Source organism: Syngnathus scovelli, chromosome 11 (assembly GCF_024217435.2).
Source record: "Syngnathus scovelli strain Florida chromosome 11, RoL_Ssco_1.2, whole genome shotgun sequence".
Taxonomy (NCBI): domain Eukaryota; kingdom Metazoa; phylum Chordata; class Actinopteri; order Syngnathiformes; family Syngnathidae; genus Syngnathus; species Syngnathus scovelli.
In genome coordinates, this window is record NC_090857.1 from 3,481,752 (window position 1) to 3,498,462 (window position 16,711).

At 40.9% G+C, this 16,711-nt stretch overlaps 3 protein-coding genes and 1 long non-coding RNA gene across 8 annotated transcripts in view; 3 read left to right on the forward strand and 1 right to left on the reverse strand.

Moving 5' to 3' along the window:
• Window positions 1–1,553: 1,553 nt before the first annotated feature.
• On the forward strand, window positions 1,554–4,207 carry prok2 (prokineticin 2). Its single transcript, XM_049733784.2, has 3 exons — window positions 1,554–3,222; window positions 3,426–3,551; window positions 3,637–4,207. The coding sequence occupies exons 1-3, from the start codon at window positions 3,151–3,153 to the stop codon at window positions 3,760–3,762; spliced, it is 324 nt and encodes a 107-aa protein (XP_049589741.1). The 5' UTR covers window positions 1,554–3,150; the 3' UTR covers window positions 3,763–4,207.
• Window positions 4,208–4,270: 63 nt separating this feature from the next.
• Window positions 4,271–5,826, reverse strand: LOC137840761 (uncharacterized). Its single transcript, XR_011087770.1, has 2 exons — window positions 5,283–5,826; window positions 4,271–4,482 (listed from the first exon to the last, which is right to left on the reverse strand). It is a non-coding gene; the product is annotated as an uncharacterized lncRNA (long non-coding RNA).
• On the forward strand, window positions 4,988–7,620 carry LOC125977364 (eukaryotic translation initiation factor 4E type 3). The gene is made up of 7 exons (XM_049733782.1): window positions 4,988–5,304; window positions 5,822–5,894; window positions 5,968–6,062; window positions 6,281–6,341; window positions 6,482–6,548; window positions 6,643–6,798; window positions 6,872–7,620. Exons 1-7 carry the CDS (start codon window positions 5,126–5,128, stop codon window positions 6,916–6,918), a joined length of 678 nt encoding a protein of 225 aa, XP_049589739.1. The 5' UTR covers window positions 4,988–5,125; the 3' UTR covers window positions 6,919–7,620.
• Window positions 7,621–9,263: 1,643 nt separating this feature from the next.
• The window catches only part of foxp1b (forkhead box P1b), an 84,950-nt gene continuing 77,502 nt past the window's right edge, over window positions 9,264–16,711 (forward strand). For 2 of the 5 annotated variants that reach the window (XM_049733762.2, XM_049733763.2), the window contains exons 1-2: window positions 9,276–9,633; window positions 14,969–15,054. The gene's annotated coding sequence lies outside the window, so the exon portion shown is untranslated. Of the gene's footprint in view, window positions 9,634–14,968; window positions 15,055–16,711 lie in introns of all 5 variants that reach the window. The other 3 variants (XM_049733765.2, XM_049733764.2, XM_049733761.2) reach the window with 3 other exon arrangements.

Consider the following 16,711-nt stretch of genomic DNA (forward strand, 5'->3'; position numbering starts at 1 on the left):
TAATGCGTGCGTGTATGACACCAGTTTTTGTTGTTGTTGTTGTTGCAGGGAGAGGAGATTTAGGGCTGAGACTGATATAACCACTGAATGGAATGTTGCAGCAATGCATTATCAGTTACGAAGCTCGAGCAAACAAATGGCCTCAAATTGGAATGTCGGAGACGCAAGCTGAGCCCTGGATTAACTAACGTTAAGGTGGCTGCATCCTTCCACACTGGCCCGCGAGCGCGATACACAAAGTGATTATGGCTAAGCGGATAATTGGTTCCAAAAACCGCGATAAGTGAAATCCGCGAAGTACGGTCACCAATAAGAAGTACTGGGCAGGCTAGCGGAAATATAATTCGCGATCGTGCAAACACGTGAAAACAGACTTCTAAAGGAATGTAAACAAACATTTGGAGCAATACTACATTGTCCTAAAGGTTAGACACGTTTCCTCAATTTATAAGTTTTATTTTGACTTTTAAATGTTTTTTTTTTTTTGAAAAAAAGATCCGCGATGTAGTGAAGCCGCGATAAACGAAACGCGAAGTAGCGAGGGATCACTGTAGTACTGTATGCAAACATACTTTTTTGCACCGTTCTGCTCTCCTTCTTATAGAAAATACACAAGATGTAACATCCATAAATTATTTAATTCAAGCAGCATATTCTACTGTTTTCAAATTTGCATTTTCTTCATTTCCTTTTTGTATTTCTTTATTGTTTTTCCTGTTGACTCAACTGAAACGTTTGCAGCCTCCTTGGCTTGTCACATAACTGTTGAGGAAACAGTCTCACATTTTCAGTCCAATTGCACCATCTTCTGGTTGTATAGTCTTTTTTTTTTTTTTTTTTGGAGCAAGCGCTGCGCAGGGCCCTGAAATAAATCAAGCCAGTAATGTAGATGGAGACAGCTATTTCCTTTAGCAATGAAACTTGATATGACTCTCCCCGGCCTCAGTTTATTAGGTCTTGAAGTGAGATGTCAGAAGTGGAGAAGAAGATGCTTAAATGTGATCAGAGGTGACACCATGTGGTGATGTGTCACTGCTGCTGCTAATCTCACACCATCACAGACAGTGGCCTCTCTAGACACCCTCGACAGGAAAACATAAAAAAACAGACAGCCTCTTACCCTCATATTGCAAATTAAATTATTCCTATTAATGATTAAGGAGTTTAAAAAAAATATTGAAGCTTGCAGCTTTGAAGTTAACCTATTGTTAAGTTAATAAATTAGAACTATTGATTATAATGATCATTAAGTACATGAAGTAAGAAAAGAGGAAGAGTTCAATTTAAAAAAGAAATTTATTAGCAAAGATGATGTAAGATACTGGTGATGAGACGATGGCGATGAAATACCATGATGAAGGAAAGGATGATGTAACCCCTTTAGCTTTAACTGTGAATTGAGCATCAATTATGAATTGAGAGTTTGAGAAAACCATAGTATTTTTGTTTGTTATATTTCGATTGGTGTTAAGTGTGTTTTGAATTGACAGAATGCAAAATCAGGGTCGTGAGGTCAGAATGGATTGACTATTAGCTCCGCTCACGTCAAGTAAAGCAAAGGAAATCAGACGATGACTTTGAATGCCTCAAAATATTCTTTTTTTGTGTCCTCACAAATGAGTCGAGACTACTTTTGGTATGGCTAAAAATTACTTCTCTTGAATGCACAAGAGATTTGTGTCTTTGATTTTCAGTCATCTGGATCTGCTCGTCGTCAAATTGGATCATCACTTCTGTCACTTTGTTTGCTTGTGGCTAATTTGCAGTCAGTTACGTGTGACGTTTCAAAAAGATGTCGTAAACTTAATTTCAAATTAGGTTGCCATTTATCCCGCATACATGGAGGAAAAAAGAAAAAAGAAAGTAAAGCTGAGTTCAGTTGGCAGTTCTGATTGCTTCATTTTGTTCTATGTTTGGTAAGTGCTGGAGTGCAGTTTAAAAGAAGGTCATACTGAAATTTTGGTAACCATGGAAACTGCTTATATAGACCATTCCATATTTACCAGTGAGTTACTGTAGGGACATCAACAACTTTGATATTTACTCAAAGCTTTGACCTTTTCTCTGTGGACTTTGTCATGTTTTTTCCTCCGCTGGGATCGACGGCAGCTCGCCGATAGCCCTGAACTGGATTTAAGGCGCAGAAAATGGATAGATGGATTTACAACTAGCAATCAACAGGCAACGGGAAGAGTTTTGTCAATATGATGATAACAATTTGCGCCACTTGAACTTAAAGCTCTCCAAAGCTGGACCAATTCATTGCATCTTTTGAAAGAAGATAGATTTTTTTTTACTGTGCTAAAGTGGAAACAGATCTGACCTGTCCTTGATTTTGTATTTGGGACTTTCAGTGTATCCGAAAATGTTATGGCAGTATCTCATTTTATTTTTTAGTACAAGAATAGACTTTTTGAAATGAAAACTGATTTGGTCTTGAGGGCCTATACAGTCGTCCTACTCAAAATGTATATATGTCAACTGACTGGTGGGGTGAGGAGTGAATAGGGAAAGAGAAAGAAAGACTGCATTAGCTGTGACCTTGTACACTGCTTGTGATGGAAGACATTGTGACATGTTGCATGAAAATACACAAAACCTTGCTGGTATTGGCAGCGTGGGTAGTTTAATGCAATTTTTTGTCAATTTGATGATTGTAAATATTGATTAATTCCTCCTTTGTTCAACCTAAACATGAAGGAATGGGCCTCTAGGTATTTTGAGAGCCGCATTCCTCTCTGAACAAGCGGCAAAAAAACAGCCGACATTCATTGATTGAAAATGAAGGTACGCTCATTGGGAATGCGCTTCAAGTGGATGTGAAAGGATGCCATGAAAGCTTCGGCCTTGGAATGTGAAAAGGTAACTCTGAGTGAGGGGAAAAAAAATTATCAGGTGGATCAAGAGTTCATGCTGCGGAAGCTCAAGAGGGAAAAAGACATGAAGGTATTGTTTTTATATATTTATTTATTTTGCTTCTGAAAAGCTATGCTGATGTGAGTGAGTCACAATGATTCTGAATGGCGGGTCGGGTTTATAAAGGTGGCTTCTCTCTTTCACCAGTCACACATGCACGTGGGGCAAAGTCGGACTCGTCTTGTCAGCTTGATTGAGTTGCTACCTTGAAGGGCACTGAGACACCTCTCCATCATGAAATCTTTCTTTCTACAGCTCTTCTTCCTGCTCTGGGTGTCTCTCGGGTCTTCGGTCGTCATCACAGGGGTGAGTCAAAACAAACTGCTCCATCGAAATGTATGCTTGAACTCATTTATGTCTGGACAACCCAAAAAATAATAATAGAAGAAATCAGGATCAGATTTGAAGTATTTAAATGTGTCACCAGTTGAATTCCATTTAGAATGCACAAATATTTTTATTGGTATTAAATTGTTGAATAAATAAATCACATCTGTGTGTGTGTTTAGGCATGTGAGAAGGACTCCCAGTGTGGAGGAGGAATGTGCTGCGCTGTGAGTTTGTGGTTTCACAGCCTGCGAATGTGTACGCTGATGGGAACGGAAGGAGATGACTGTCACCCCATGAGCCACGATGTGAGACCATCTCGAGACCGAGTTTCCTCTAGCGAGCATGAAACTGTTGTACACAAAGTCATTTGTGTATTCTTTTGCCCCGCAGGTTCCTTTCATTGGCAAAAGACTCCATCACACTTGCCCGTGTCTACCCAACTTGTCGTGCATCACTCTGGACGAGGGACAATCCAAATGTCTCCCGTCATATCAAAGAGATCAGGACTACATCTGATCGGGCAATGATTGCAAATGATTTGCCGCTGTTCATGTATTCCTTCAAATATCAATAACAATGAGGGATATATATTTGATACGTCTACCTCACACTTCTCAGGTTGAGGGTTCAAATCTCCACTCCGGCTGAATATCCGAATGTTTTGTTCCTGTGTTTCATATCAAGGAATTAGGAAGTATGTTGTGATTTAGCCTTGATTTACATGGCAGATGCAAATTCTTCCCTTTGACTGATTTGATTTATTTTGTCCATTTGCATGAACAAGGGTTGCATTTCCAATATGAGTTAATAAAAATGCTTGAAATACTTAGGGTAAAAAATAATGAATACTACAATAGGCCTTATATAAAGAAAGAATAAAGAAAAGAACATTTGTATTTTGATCCCAATGCGGGACTGTGCATTTTCAAATGAAACCCACCCTTAATGGAAAATAAAACTAAGCACGAATTTACAATGTGCAATGCATTTTGGACAGGTTTAAAAAAAAACATGACAAAAGTCGTGGCATTTTGGGGATGGTCATTCTTTTATTGGGCGTTGGGTGTCTTCGCGTCAGTTCAAATGCCACAGAATGGTTCCATTGGCATGTACGTTGCTAGGCAACAAGGCAAGCAGCATCTGAAGCGTATCCGGAACTCCTTGATGGAGAGGAAGGAGGTGATGGGGTTTGGTCCAGCTTGAGCAAGTCATCCACATTGCTGCAGACCAGAGGTGCTGTGGGATGCAGGAGCGGGATGGGGTCGCCCAACGTGACATGTAGTAGAAAGTACACAATGCAATGCACGTTAATCACTCTTGTTTGTGACTTAATTGCTTGTGACTTATCATAAGTCTGACTTGACTTGTTGCTACTTGTGAGAGCTACCTGACGGACTGTTGTAAAGAAAAAGCAGCTGTCCAAAAAGTGGCCCAGAGGTAACCAAAGATACAAAAATCACGAAGATGCTCAACTCACCAGAATTAATATTCAACATTTTATCAACTCCGCACATAATGCGACTCTTGTTGGCACGGCGCATTTGCACAGTTTTTATGACGCCGCAGTGTCATCCATGTATTGCACAGTTTTTATGACGCCGCAGTGTCATCCATGTATTTTACCCGACTACAAGATGTAAGCACGTTTGTCAATAGCACACAGGTTAAGCAGACAAAAATCTCTTCGAGTAAAGCATCTTCGCACTTTTTTGTGCTCTCCGCAACCGAGCGACTGTTACGTCTGGCACAGCGACGCAATGACGTCATTGTCGGAGTGCGGAAAGAGCGTTTCTGGAGCAGCAGACGCAACCAAAGCGGTGTTTTGATAATAAGGCGATTTAAAACAGTTTGCCTTCACATACATTTTTGAGACGCTCTCATGGCGCTTTCTGCGGGTAAGGCGGACCTGCAAATGGATAGAGGATCTTTGAGCGCTCCGTCCGAAAACAGCATCGATATCGACGAGGAAGAGTTGGAGAATATCACAAAGAAACACCGAGCCGGAGAAGACAACTCAACGCTGCCGTTGCACTCACCTTGGACCTTTTGGCTGGACAGGTAGTGAGATGATCGCATCGTCATGAAAAGTTTCGCTTTCCTGGAAGGGCACGGCTGAAATATTGGTGAAGGCTGCAGCTCTCGAGCAGGCCTCCGCAAGCAAATGTTATTTGAGTTGTCCTATTTTCTCTCTAACGGTAGTCTAGACACGAAGACGCCGTCATGATCACCAAAACCGAAAATCGGAAGTTCTGTCATTTAGTGATTGTGATAGGAATACGAACTCGAAAAGGTCTTTGTCAGTTTTCCACACGATCCACGCATCTGAAATGTATCCAGGTCATTTGAATTAAAGAATGATGTCTAGAACAGTCGTACATCATTTTGGCCAAATCCACTTTATTCTGTAATCAGTTTGAAGCCATGTCTTGGATTAGATAATTTACCGTAAAGAAAAAAAACAATTGCAGGTCCAGTTATGTTGGAAAATACTTTTGAGAATAGCACGCATAGACTTGCAGGTTGAGGAAAATGCACAGCAAATATGACACGGTGGTTGCTTAATACCTTCATCTAGGTCATTGCCAGGCACAACGGCAGCAGAATGCGAATCCAATCTGAAGAAGATCTACACAGTGACAAGTGTTCAGGTATGCATGAGTATCAACACATTATTAAAAGAAAGACCTTGCCAAACGTGCTTTTTGTTGTTGTTGTCGGCAGCTATTCTGGAGCGTCTACAATAACATCCCACCAGTCACGGCCCTTCCTTTGAGGTGTAGCTATCACCTCATGCGGGGAGAACGGAGGCCACTCTGGTATGTCTTTATTCATACTTGACTTAAGCTTGTTTTTGACTTAAGCTAGTAATTACCCGTAATTGTTGTCCCAACAGTCAGTGGACACTATAATAAGTACACCTGCACAGCACTTCACTGATGTGAATAGACCAAGACCAATATTCTATAAGTAGTTTTTATTCCTTCCAAGATCAAATATGTCTGCTCACATTTTGTTTTTCTTTGACCTCCATCAGGGAAGAGGAGAGCAATGCAAAAGGAGGTGTGTGGAAGATGAAAGTACCCAAAGAAGGCACGGTAGGTGTTTGCTGCAAAAGATGCCACATTGAGCAATCGCAAAGGAAACGTTAGAGCACTTGCCAGTTGGCCAAAATGTGGATGCCATTGAATGGACGGACTCGAGTCAAGTTCTCACTTGCTTCTTTTTCTCGTTTCAGTCTGCAGTTTGGAAAGAATTGTTACTTGCCATCATCGGGGAACAGTTTGTTGATTATTGTGCCTCAGGTGGCGAGCTCTACTTTTTCAAATGATAAGACTGACGTTGATGATTTAGTTCCGTTGACTGTCTGTTTGTTCTTTTTGTTTTTCCCACCTTCAGATGACGAGGTTGTTGGCGTCAGCGTAAGTGTCAGAGATCGAGAGGATGTCGTACAAGTTTGGAATAAAGACGCCTCTCTTGCTAACGAAGCGACCATCTTGGGAAAAATCAACGAGCTTCTCCCGGATATATCTTTTAAAGCAGTTTTTTATAAACGTGAGTATGCGTTTTAGTCTTTAAATGTTGTCGGACTTTCATTGTGATTTTTGAATTATTTTTCATTTTACAGCTCACATGGAACATCATGCCTTTGAAGGAGGCCGTTCAAGACATTAGATAGTGTACGCTTATTTTCTATGATTATTATTATTATTATTTTTATCAGAACTGCACCTGCCTTGACTGAATGACACTGTCCACAAGAGAATCAAAGGTGTTATCAATATATTTTTGTAGCGATCAAATAACCGATGCCTTGTTTTATTTGGACCGTTGAAAGAATGTACATCGAAACATTGACTGATTTTTCACAGTTTTTGTCATTTCACTGTCTCACAGCTCGTACAGTCGTTTCCTTGTATAAAGTTAGCTGCTATTTTCTCGTCTACGTTCAACAAATGTTTGCCTTTATCCACTCGTACAATGTTTAAGAATGCTGTTAGCTACCAAAGCAGTTTACAAACGTAATCGCAAATGACGAAAATGAGTTCTTGTGTCTTCATCAGTTGGATGTGAAATGTTAAAATCGGGGGTAACGCTTGAATGAGTCAGTCCGCTCACAAGTGGCCCTCACTTGGAAAGCCATACGCAGCCGTCATATAGATTTTCAACGCTGAAATGTCTCTTTGAATGTTCCAACCTACCGCAGCACATTTGGCAAACTCTTTGAATGCTGAGTGGGAAAAGTAGAACTTCACTTTCACAAATGGATCATTTGATATGTTAAACACAAATTGCACATTTGCCGGCATTGATTTGTACTTGTCAGTACTTGTCAGTACTTGTTTCCAGTACCAATAAATCTTAGTATGTCTTTTGTCCATACCCCATTTTGTCCACCTCATGGCGAGGCATTTCACACTACTATACAAAATTAACATTGCAGTATTTGTTTTGAGTATAGCAATATAATTAAAATCGCAACATCATGAATACAACATGCTACTTTAAAATTCCTCACAAGCTATCAGAATTTCTCCTTGGCTTTTATTTCATGTTGAATGTTTCTGTCCCCGCCACAGTGAGAGAAAATCTGTGCGTGTGCGTGAGCCATTGGAACTCTTTCAGAATTCATAGCGGCTCCTATTCATTAGCCTAATTACCTAATTAACAGAATGCTAATTACTTGTTGTCTGCATGCTTGCGTTAGAGAGGCTATCACGTAACTGATAGTGATCCTCAATTAATTTACAACTGCGCCCAATCAAGACGGGCCCTTAATCCACACAGCGCAGCGGCATGGTGACACGGGAGGAAACAGGCTAATAAATGGAGGCCAACAAGCATGTTGGGAGCTGGCCTTGTTGACCTTGTATTAGCGAGTCTACGTGCAAGATTGACTTTATATAACAGTGCACATCTAAATTGTTTAAATCAAGCCAACCAATCATGTTCAGAACCCAAGCAATGAAACCGTAGTTTATATTTTTTTCAAAAAGACAACTACACCCATTTTAAGGAAATGCATTTTAAAAAAGTGTGCATTGAAATACAAATATGCTGAAAAATTTATTCACAACCATCATCAGCAAATAGTGGAAGAATCCAATTGGGGTAAACTAATGTTGGTCAGTAAAGTCTAAAAGTTCAATAGCATAATATTTATTTTTTTTGCTTATTTCTTCATGTTATTTTACCAAAACGCTTGTTCAGGCAATTTTAGATAAACAGGTAAATTGTCATGAACATATACAGGATGTACTAAATTCATGTTTGAAAAAAATGGGCTGCCGCCTACAACCAAAGGGTGGCGCTGTCTACTAAGAAACACACTGCAACAGCAGCAGCAGGTCTCAGCTGCAGCATAAAAAAGATGTACACTTGTAATGTCTTCCATAATGAAAAGGGCTGTGCTTCTCAGACCTTGATCAAGGACAAAAAGCGACTTAAAGTAGTTTCTCGTGAAATCAAATCAATGTTGCTTTACAATTAGTGTTAACTGGACTGTTAAACTGCCCTAGTAATTTCTTTCTGAGTCAAGCAAAATACACCCGCTGTAACATCAGTCATGCCCAAGGCAAAGCAAAAACTCCCAAATAAATTTGCCAATAACCAGTCTTTCTTGATCATTTAAAAACTAAGCAAATAATGGACACTAACCAATGAAAATACTGCATGCACCTGACCCATTTAGCCTGATGTACTTCATCTTTACAATCAGGAAGCTTTAAACTCCTCCCAACCTATTTGGTAGTATGTCAAAGTCTATTATAAAAGTATTTGAAATGGCTGAAATGAAAAAGAAACATTATTGGTATTTTAAAAATAATATGTAGTTCATTGCCTCTGTGTTATAATTAATAGACATACTTTTTCCTGACGCCCCCCCCACCCCCCAACCGCACCTTCTGCTAAAATGCATATCATTACATCCATCCCCCCCTGGAAAGAAGCTACTTATTGCTTCTTAGCGCTCTTTTCCTCTGAATAGTATTGTGGCCGTTGCAATGCAAATGAATCTTGTTTACGCAGCAGGTGGATATGACGTCATGGACCTGGAACATCAAAACAACAACATCTAAATCGGCGCTTCTTGCACCGTTTCTTTGTCTTTTTATATCTTATAACAACAGCCAGGAAGGAGCACGAGTATTTTTCATCTACCTGGACGACAAACTATGTGCTTGCTTCAGCGACCGATACGCTAAGTTAGGTGTGAAGTTAGATAGTGCCCCCGCCACCGTTACCAAAAAAGGCTGGCGGAGTAATCTTGTTGGTGTTTACGGTGCGATTTGTATCGCACGCTGTCTCCGTACACAAGCTGGCGTGCAGCCTAACAAGTTGTGTTCATCCGCGTGCGTCAATAGCAGCCCTAAAGCCACTCGGATCATGGTAAGTTTCTATTATCGCGCTAACCATGTTAACATTTAATCTTTGTTGTGTCCTATCACGATGCCTTGTGCTTCGGCGCGCACAAGTGCATGCGCACAGACATTTCTTTTGCACATGGCTGTCGCCGAGAAGTTTGCAGAACGAAATGGACAAATAACACACACACGCACACGCACGCACACGCACTCACCTGTAGTAAATACAAACTCGTAGGATTATTATGTCGGTGTGGCGTGTAGTCAATCAAGTGTTTTAAAACTTCACCAACGTTGTGTTCTTGCGGTGTTTTGAAAGTTTTGGCGAACTTCATAGGATGGCAATGTCTTAGGGTATTTTTGCAAGCAAGGTAAACTGTGTGCATGCAGTTAGTTACGTCATGACGTCCCATTGACGACCATCTTTGGATAAAATGACATCTTGTAGCTCATGCAACAGAAGATTTGCAGTGATTTTTTTTGCAGGAAGAGCAAAGTAGCAGCCGCAGCAGCAGCAGCTTTTGTCCACGTGTTTACTGTCTCTCAAAGTCAAGACACTACAACTGGCACATATTTAGAAAGTTTCGGGGTTTTAATAGTAAGCATGTAAAGATTTATTTTTGGTATCTTATACTGTATAGAGTTGTTCGGCTTTTATTTGCTATTCTTATTCAGGCACTGCATAATTAATTAAAAACTGTCACTTCATATATCTAGGCATATTTTTTGATAATTTACCTCCGTTTAGCATTTAGTGTGTTTAGTATGAATAAAGTTTAACTTTGCTACTTTGTTTTTATTTCTAAATGCAGAAGATGCTGACCACTTGATTAATTCATAATTGCCAAATATTTTGTCAAACGCATTTTTTTTATTACTTTCTAACTGCAATTCAGAACTACTTTACTTAAAGCATTTTGTGTGTTTTAAAATATCTTTTTTAGCAAGTGCATTACCAATCGACAATAAACTTGGCTTTAACTTTTCAGGAATTTGATTTGTTCAGCCGTGTATAGATTTTGTGCACTCATCACTTTGACAGATTATTACCATTACCATTGCACCCGCACCCCCCTTATTTAGTTTTGTCCCCCACTTGTTTCTGAAATCACTTCAAAGTATGTTAAAGAGAAACTGCCGCTTTAAGACGGTTTATGGCAGTGCTCCCTCCTCCTTCGTCTTTGGATTAGTCATTGTCTGAGAGAGGAGGGAAAAATACTTTTTGATAGAAGAAGGAAAGTAAATACACTCCAACAGGCGAACCTTGACAACCCAGATTAAGGAAAACATCAGAGATCAAATAGTGCTGCTGCTGGGCTGTTGTCATGAGCTGCCTGAGGGAGGGAGGGAGGGGGGGGGCATACACTATTTGAACAGCCACTGGGGTCAGTGTGCCTGCTCACTTATGCAGAAACGGACCTTCAAAAAATGGCATCCAACTTTTGAAAGAAACTTGTTTTTCTGTAAATTCTCTGGCCTTTGTGTTTGACCTGGATATCTGACATTCAGTCCGATGGAGTCAAACGTAGATTGTCTATTGCCGACATCTGTAAACCATTCACTAATAAATGCATATGAATGTTCATAGTCTGTGTAGAATGATGGGTAAGGCTTGAAATATTTGCATCCACTCGTATGCTGGAAGCTGTGCACCGCTTTCAAGCGAAACCTTAGCACCCGTCAGCTGTCGGCTCTGGCTTTCAATTATGCATGTGTAGAATGCAAGTGTGATGTGGGAAGGTCCAATCAAACAAACAATAAGCAAAACAAATGTGTGCCAAGTCAACCGACTCACTGAAATAAAGCTTGCACATTTTTTTTTAAGAAAAAAACTGTTTATCGTTGCTTATTCAGTAATCAGTCTATAGCAGGGGTGTCAAACTCAGTAAAAATTGGTCAAATATTTTAAAAAAAAGATATTAAGAGTGAAGACAATTTGCCATTCTAGTAATGACACGAATTTGATGCACAATTTGTCTTCGCGGGCCACATAAAATGATGTGGCGGGCCGTATCTGGCCCCCGAGCCTTGAGTTTGACACCTGTGGTCTATATGTTGAATAAATGACTAATAAATCATTGGAAAAATAGAGAACCTGACGAGTATTAATTCCCAGTTAACGTAGACATCAACAAAGCCTCATAAAATGAAATGGCAGTCGGTTTTAAAGTTGTCTTGTCTGTCTACCCGCTTGGCTTACAGGAAACCCAACAAGTCAGGGTCGTTCCGTTGCCATTGCTGGTTGGAAAGTTGGATTTCTTTCATCCCGTCTTCTGGATGCATCACTCTGGCTAAGCCGGCTACTCGCTATGTTCTAAAACCATCAGCGTGTTCAAATTTGAGTCGGCAACTCTGTGGCTGGAAGAGGGATGAGCCGAGCGATGTTAATGTTGTTGACAGGCTGTTGCTGCTGTTTTTATTACTCTTCTCTTGTCTTTGAAGATCAAACCAGTGAGTGTCAGAAGTGTGCTTGTCTTCCGTTTCGCAATTTGAGGTGCATTCCAACAACACTTTAAAAAAAAGTTCACTCCAGAGTTGTGTGATCACTGTTACCGCCGCTATCACTGCATAAAACATCAACGTGAGCCGCTGTTCCGAAAGGGAGCTCCTTAATTGACTGGTTGTTGCTTGTTTATTTGATATATATTTACAAGCCGGGCCGTAATTGGAAGGTCGTAATTACCCAAGATGCAGTGCTGTGCAGCGCTGAGGTGCTAGCAGGCAGATGAGAGCGCAGCACAGATAAAAGTTTGCAGGTTCTTATTATAATCTAGCATGCTGCTTGATGGCAGACGGGGAGATTGCTAATTGGCCCATTGTCTCACACACAATGTCATTGTTTACTATTATGGTGTCCAATATGAGCATCAAACACAAGGCTGCTTTTATTGTTGCACCTTTTTTTTTTTTCCCCGAGCATTAACGGCGTCTTCCAGAACAGAACTGAATCATTAAGTGACAATTGAACGAATGTTACTCCTTCACTGAGAATGACCTAAATGAAAACTGATTATTTCCTTATGCCAAGGTGCTTGAATAATGAAATCCATTTTGGCCTCCTGGGTTTACTACTATGAAGTCATACTTGTTGTGGTTGTGTGTGTGTGTGAGCTCTTCACGGAGGATGACGGTATCTTCCCTGACCCTTCATGATTCAGTTGACCTGAGAAGTGGCAAGATAGCGGTGCCATCTGATTTATTTTGTCTCTCGGTTTCATGTCCAAACAATCTCGGTAGATTTCTCAGAGACACTATCTCTTGCTTTCCCAATTCCCCCCTCCAAAAGAGGTGTAGACCTTGTTTATACTCTGCCTGTTGTTTATTTGCTAGCTTGCTTTCCCAGTAGAGTTTCAGACATTGTTTGCCTCTTAACGCCGGAGCTCCTTAGAGGCACTTTGTTTTTGCTCTCAGAGTTGTAAATAAGGTGGGGTGCCATTCCCAAACCACTATGGTTAGAGTTTATTTTGTTTTGAAATATTTCACTTTATGGAGAAGTATAAGTAAATGTAAAATCATAAATGTGCATTTTGTAAATTGCCCAAACCAATATGTAGGAATGTAGGGAAACCAAGCCATCACTTACAGCCGTTTGATAGCATGGTTGCAAAAATGCACACACCCTCATAAACATGCTACTTTTTTTCACCAGTTACAACAAATGTTCACATTAGGGAGAAGGGGGCAAAATGCTTTCCTTTCATGTCATTTTCTATTTTGTTGCTGCCATTCGTGTTGGACTTTAGCTACCAGCGATTCATCCAAAAGTAGGGTTCGGGTTAGGGTTGAAGATTTAATTGGAGCAGCTCATAGCGTTTGGTTTTTTTCACCGTCACCTTGTAATTGTTTCGGTGTTATAAGCAGCTCCCGCTATTGCTGCAAAATGGAAATGCTTTGAGTCATCTCTTTGGAGAATGGCTCTCGATCACACATTCTTTTAAAAGGGAAAAGGAAGATGAATTTTGCCCATAAAGGCTGTATCACAAGGGCTTTTTATCCTAAATGGCTCGGGGAATTGTTATCTGTGGGAAGTGTGTCCTGCCTCGATCGTGTTCAATCAAGTGTCCACTTAGCTGTGACTAGGAGTAATTGTTCCCAAGTGGGCCACACACTGACCTGTTAATGTCTGCTTTGACCCGCTAACCTTGTCAGCACGTCTTGGGGAGGAGTTTAAATCATGTGGATTTCTGTCGTGTCTTTACCCCACCGGGTCAAGTGGGCACCGGCCCAGAAAGACCACTCTCTTGTAATTGTTCCCAGCACCGCGGGTCAGCTCGGGGTGTTCCCAAAGATCAACACTTATTGGATGCGTTACTGAGAGTGGCGTTACTTAACAGGTCAAGCTATTGATCCCGAGCAACGCCCGGTCGGTGCCCTTCCATGCCTTCGAGTCACAGCAGCTGATGTTTCGGTTTGTTTTCAAAACAAAAAATGTTTCACCTCTTTGCAAAGTCCGCTTTACTATTGATCCAAGGTGACAGGACCTCACAAACAAAGGACATGCTTGTTTCATGGACATGTAAATACAGTTGTGTAGCCACAAATCCACACGGTATGGCCGCCTGTCGGGATCAACATATTTTTGGAAATAATGACAAGCATGCCAGCGAGTAATCAGACGGGTGTTATCTTGGGCCAATAGCAAGCCCAAGAATGTGGACAGGCTGTGGAAACACAGCTACAAGTGGAGATGCTTGAATTCCTCTGGTGAATTATGGAGAGTTGGGACATTGGACATTGGTTGCTTTGTTATTTGTCTACTTGTAAAGCTGCCTGTTAAAACCAAGACACGTGTTTGCATGCTTTGAAATTAATATTTGACAGCTGACCATATTTGCGTGTTTATTTGTACTGTATTCAAATGCAATGTATTTTCCAATGATCTTCAGTAGTCATCTGAAAAAGTACAGTCCTGTCAAGTGACATTTGAGTCAACATTTGAACACACACAACTGTATGCAAAATAATGTGTGGTCCACATCACACGCACACAAAAATGATATGAGTCAGTTTGTGGCATTCCGTTGTTTTAAGATGAGCAATGAATCAGTCAATCTGTGCTTCAAGACACAAGCCTTGTGGCCAAAATTGCTTTGATATGTTAGTTCCGATATGACACAAAAAATTATGCATGTAGGCCAGGAATCAATGTGTCATAATGTGTCAAATTTGGTAACCAAAAAAATCACATTCGCCCCTTTTAATGTCATTTCTTGGCTCAGTCAACGACTGTAGGGGTTCCCCCCCACACACGCACACCTTTTTTACTTCCTGTTTGTAATTGTTGTGTCGCTTCCTTCCCTCCTTTTTTTCTCTCTCTCTCTCTCTCTCTCTCTCTCTTTCTCTCCCTCTCTCTATTTTAGATGTGCCAGTGTTCTTGGTCTAAGACATCAAACTCAATTCTGATTGGTGGAATGGCGTTCCTGGAAATTCAGCAGGCGTGATTTGGGTACGTAAAATCTAGCCCACTCTTTCTTCTTTCCATTTGACTAATTACTGATATTTATTTTATATTAATTTATATTTAAATAGTTTTGCCATTATTTTCAATAAACCTCTTGGTTTATACATATTACTGAAATTTATTATTATATTATCCACCTTTGCCAATTATATTATCTTTGATCTGTGGGACTGTGTTTGTTAATAAAAGTCGGTTTGTCGGATTTTGAGGTGTTACGCAATGACTAAGACCGTCTTGGACCTCCCTTAGTTACGATAACTTAGATTCAGCTGCTTGCCACGAGTTGGTTCAGTGCGGAGAATTACAGACGTGCGTATTTATTCTCCGCTGACCAACTGTAAAGACACAAAGTAGTGCTTTCAGTCATTAGCAGACGTTTCTTTGAACAAATATTTCCGTTCCCGCAAGTGCCTTTCCAGTTATTCGTATAATACGAGGATATGTTCCTCTTGTTCCTGCCATATGACTTGTGAACGCGTTCTGTATGTGGCTACATGCCGCCAGTGGTTACTGTAACCGCTGATCAGGAGAGAATGCGACACTTGTGCAAAGTCATGTAATCTGCAATTAAATATGGGACTGCTCCCCTCCCATCAGCAGGGGTGCATGTTGGCCGGACCATAAATCCAACACAGCAGGGCGTTTGCTGTTCCCACTGTCTCCACGTCAGCGTGTTTTTTTTGAGTCTTCCAAATCTCTCCACAAAATCAACTTTCATAGATGACCTTTGAACGAGAGGCTAACACATCGCTCCTGATCTTTTTAGGCAATAGATTTGTGTTCCACTTGAGCATGTTTTGACAACGTTTCCCAGTGAGGAGCCCGTTCAAGTGAGAAAGCAACGTCGGAGAGATTCACGCATGGATGAGAAGAGGGTCATATCTTTCTGCTCCTTTTGCGCGCTTGCCCCGCCATGACACTTAACGCCTCATTTGTGGGCTCTGTGGTCAATGGCTTGAGTCTGTGATCTGTTACCATAAAAGGCAGCTTTTCTCTAGCTGCTGATGGGGCACTTACTTGTGGGCACCGGCACTCCCCCCTTGGATTGACTATCTACAATATAGAGGCTATAGGAGGACTTGTATCTAATGGATAGTTATAGATCATAAAGACAAAAAGCTCTTCTGCCATTTTGCTTGGAAGAGCGAGTTGAAAAGGACACGTCGACTGTGAAAGCACTTCCCTTGAACTTGTGTAGGAGTCTTTCTTGTCAACACTGGGTGGACAGAGATGCAGGATATCCAGGTCAAGGTTTGGGCATGTCTCGTTTCTTCCCACTCGGTCCACACCCTTGTGTGTCTGCAGTCCATGGTAGTCGAGCCAGGTTTTGTCATCCGTTTTGCAGCTTTGTTGGTATTTTGTGACAATGAAAATATTCGAATGTTAAATGGCCGCGCTTTTGCTGCCTGGGATGGATTTTGAACAAGTACCCAGATGATGCCCCGTCTCAAATGTGCATAGTTGCTCACCAACATCCTGCTAAAGGCTTGCACTGTAACTCTATTCCTCTTGGCTCTCTTTGTTTTCCACTGATGCAGAGGCTTTGCCTTCATTGTCATATAGGGGAAAATACTTTGCTCGGGGAAGGATAGAGAGAGCGGCTTACTCCATTAGTGTCATTTGAATGGCTTATTAGATCAGT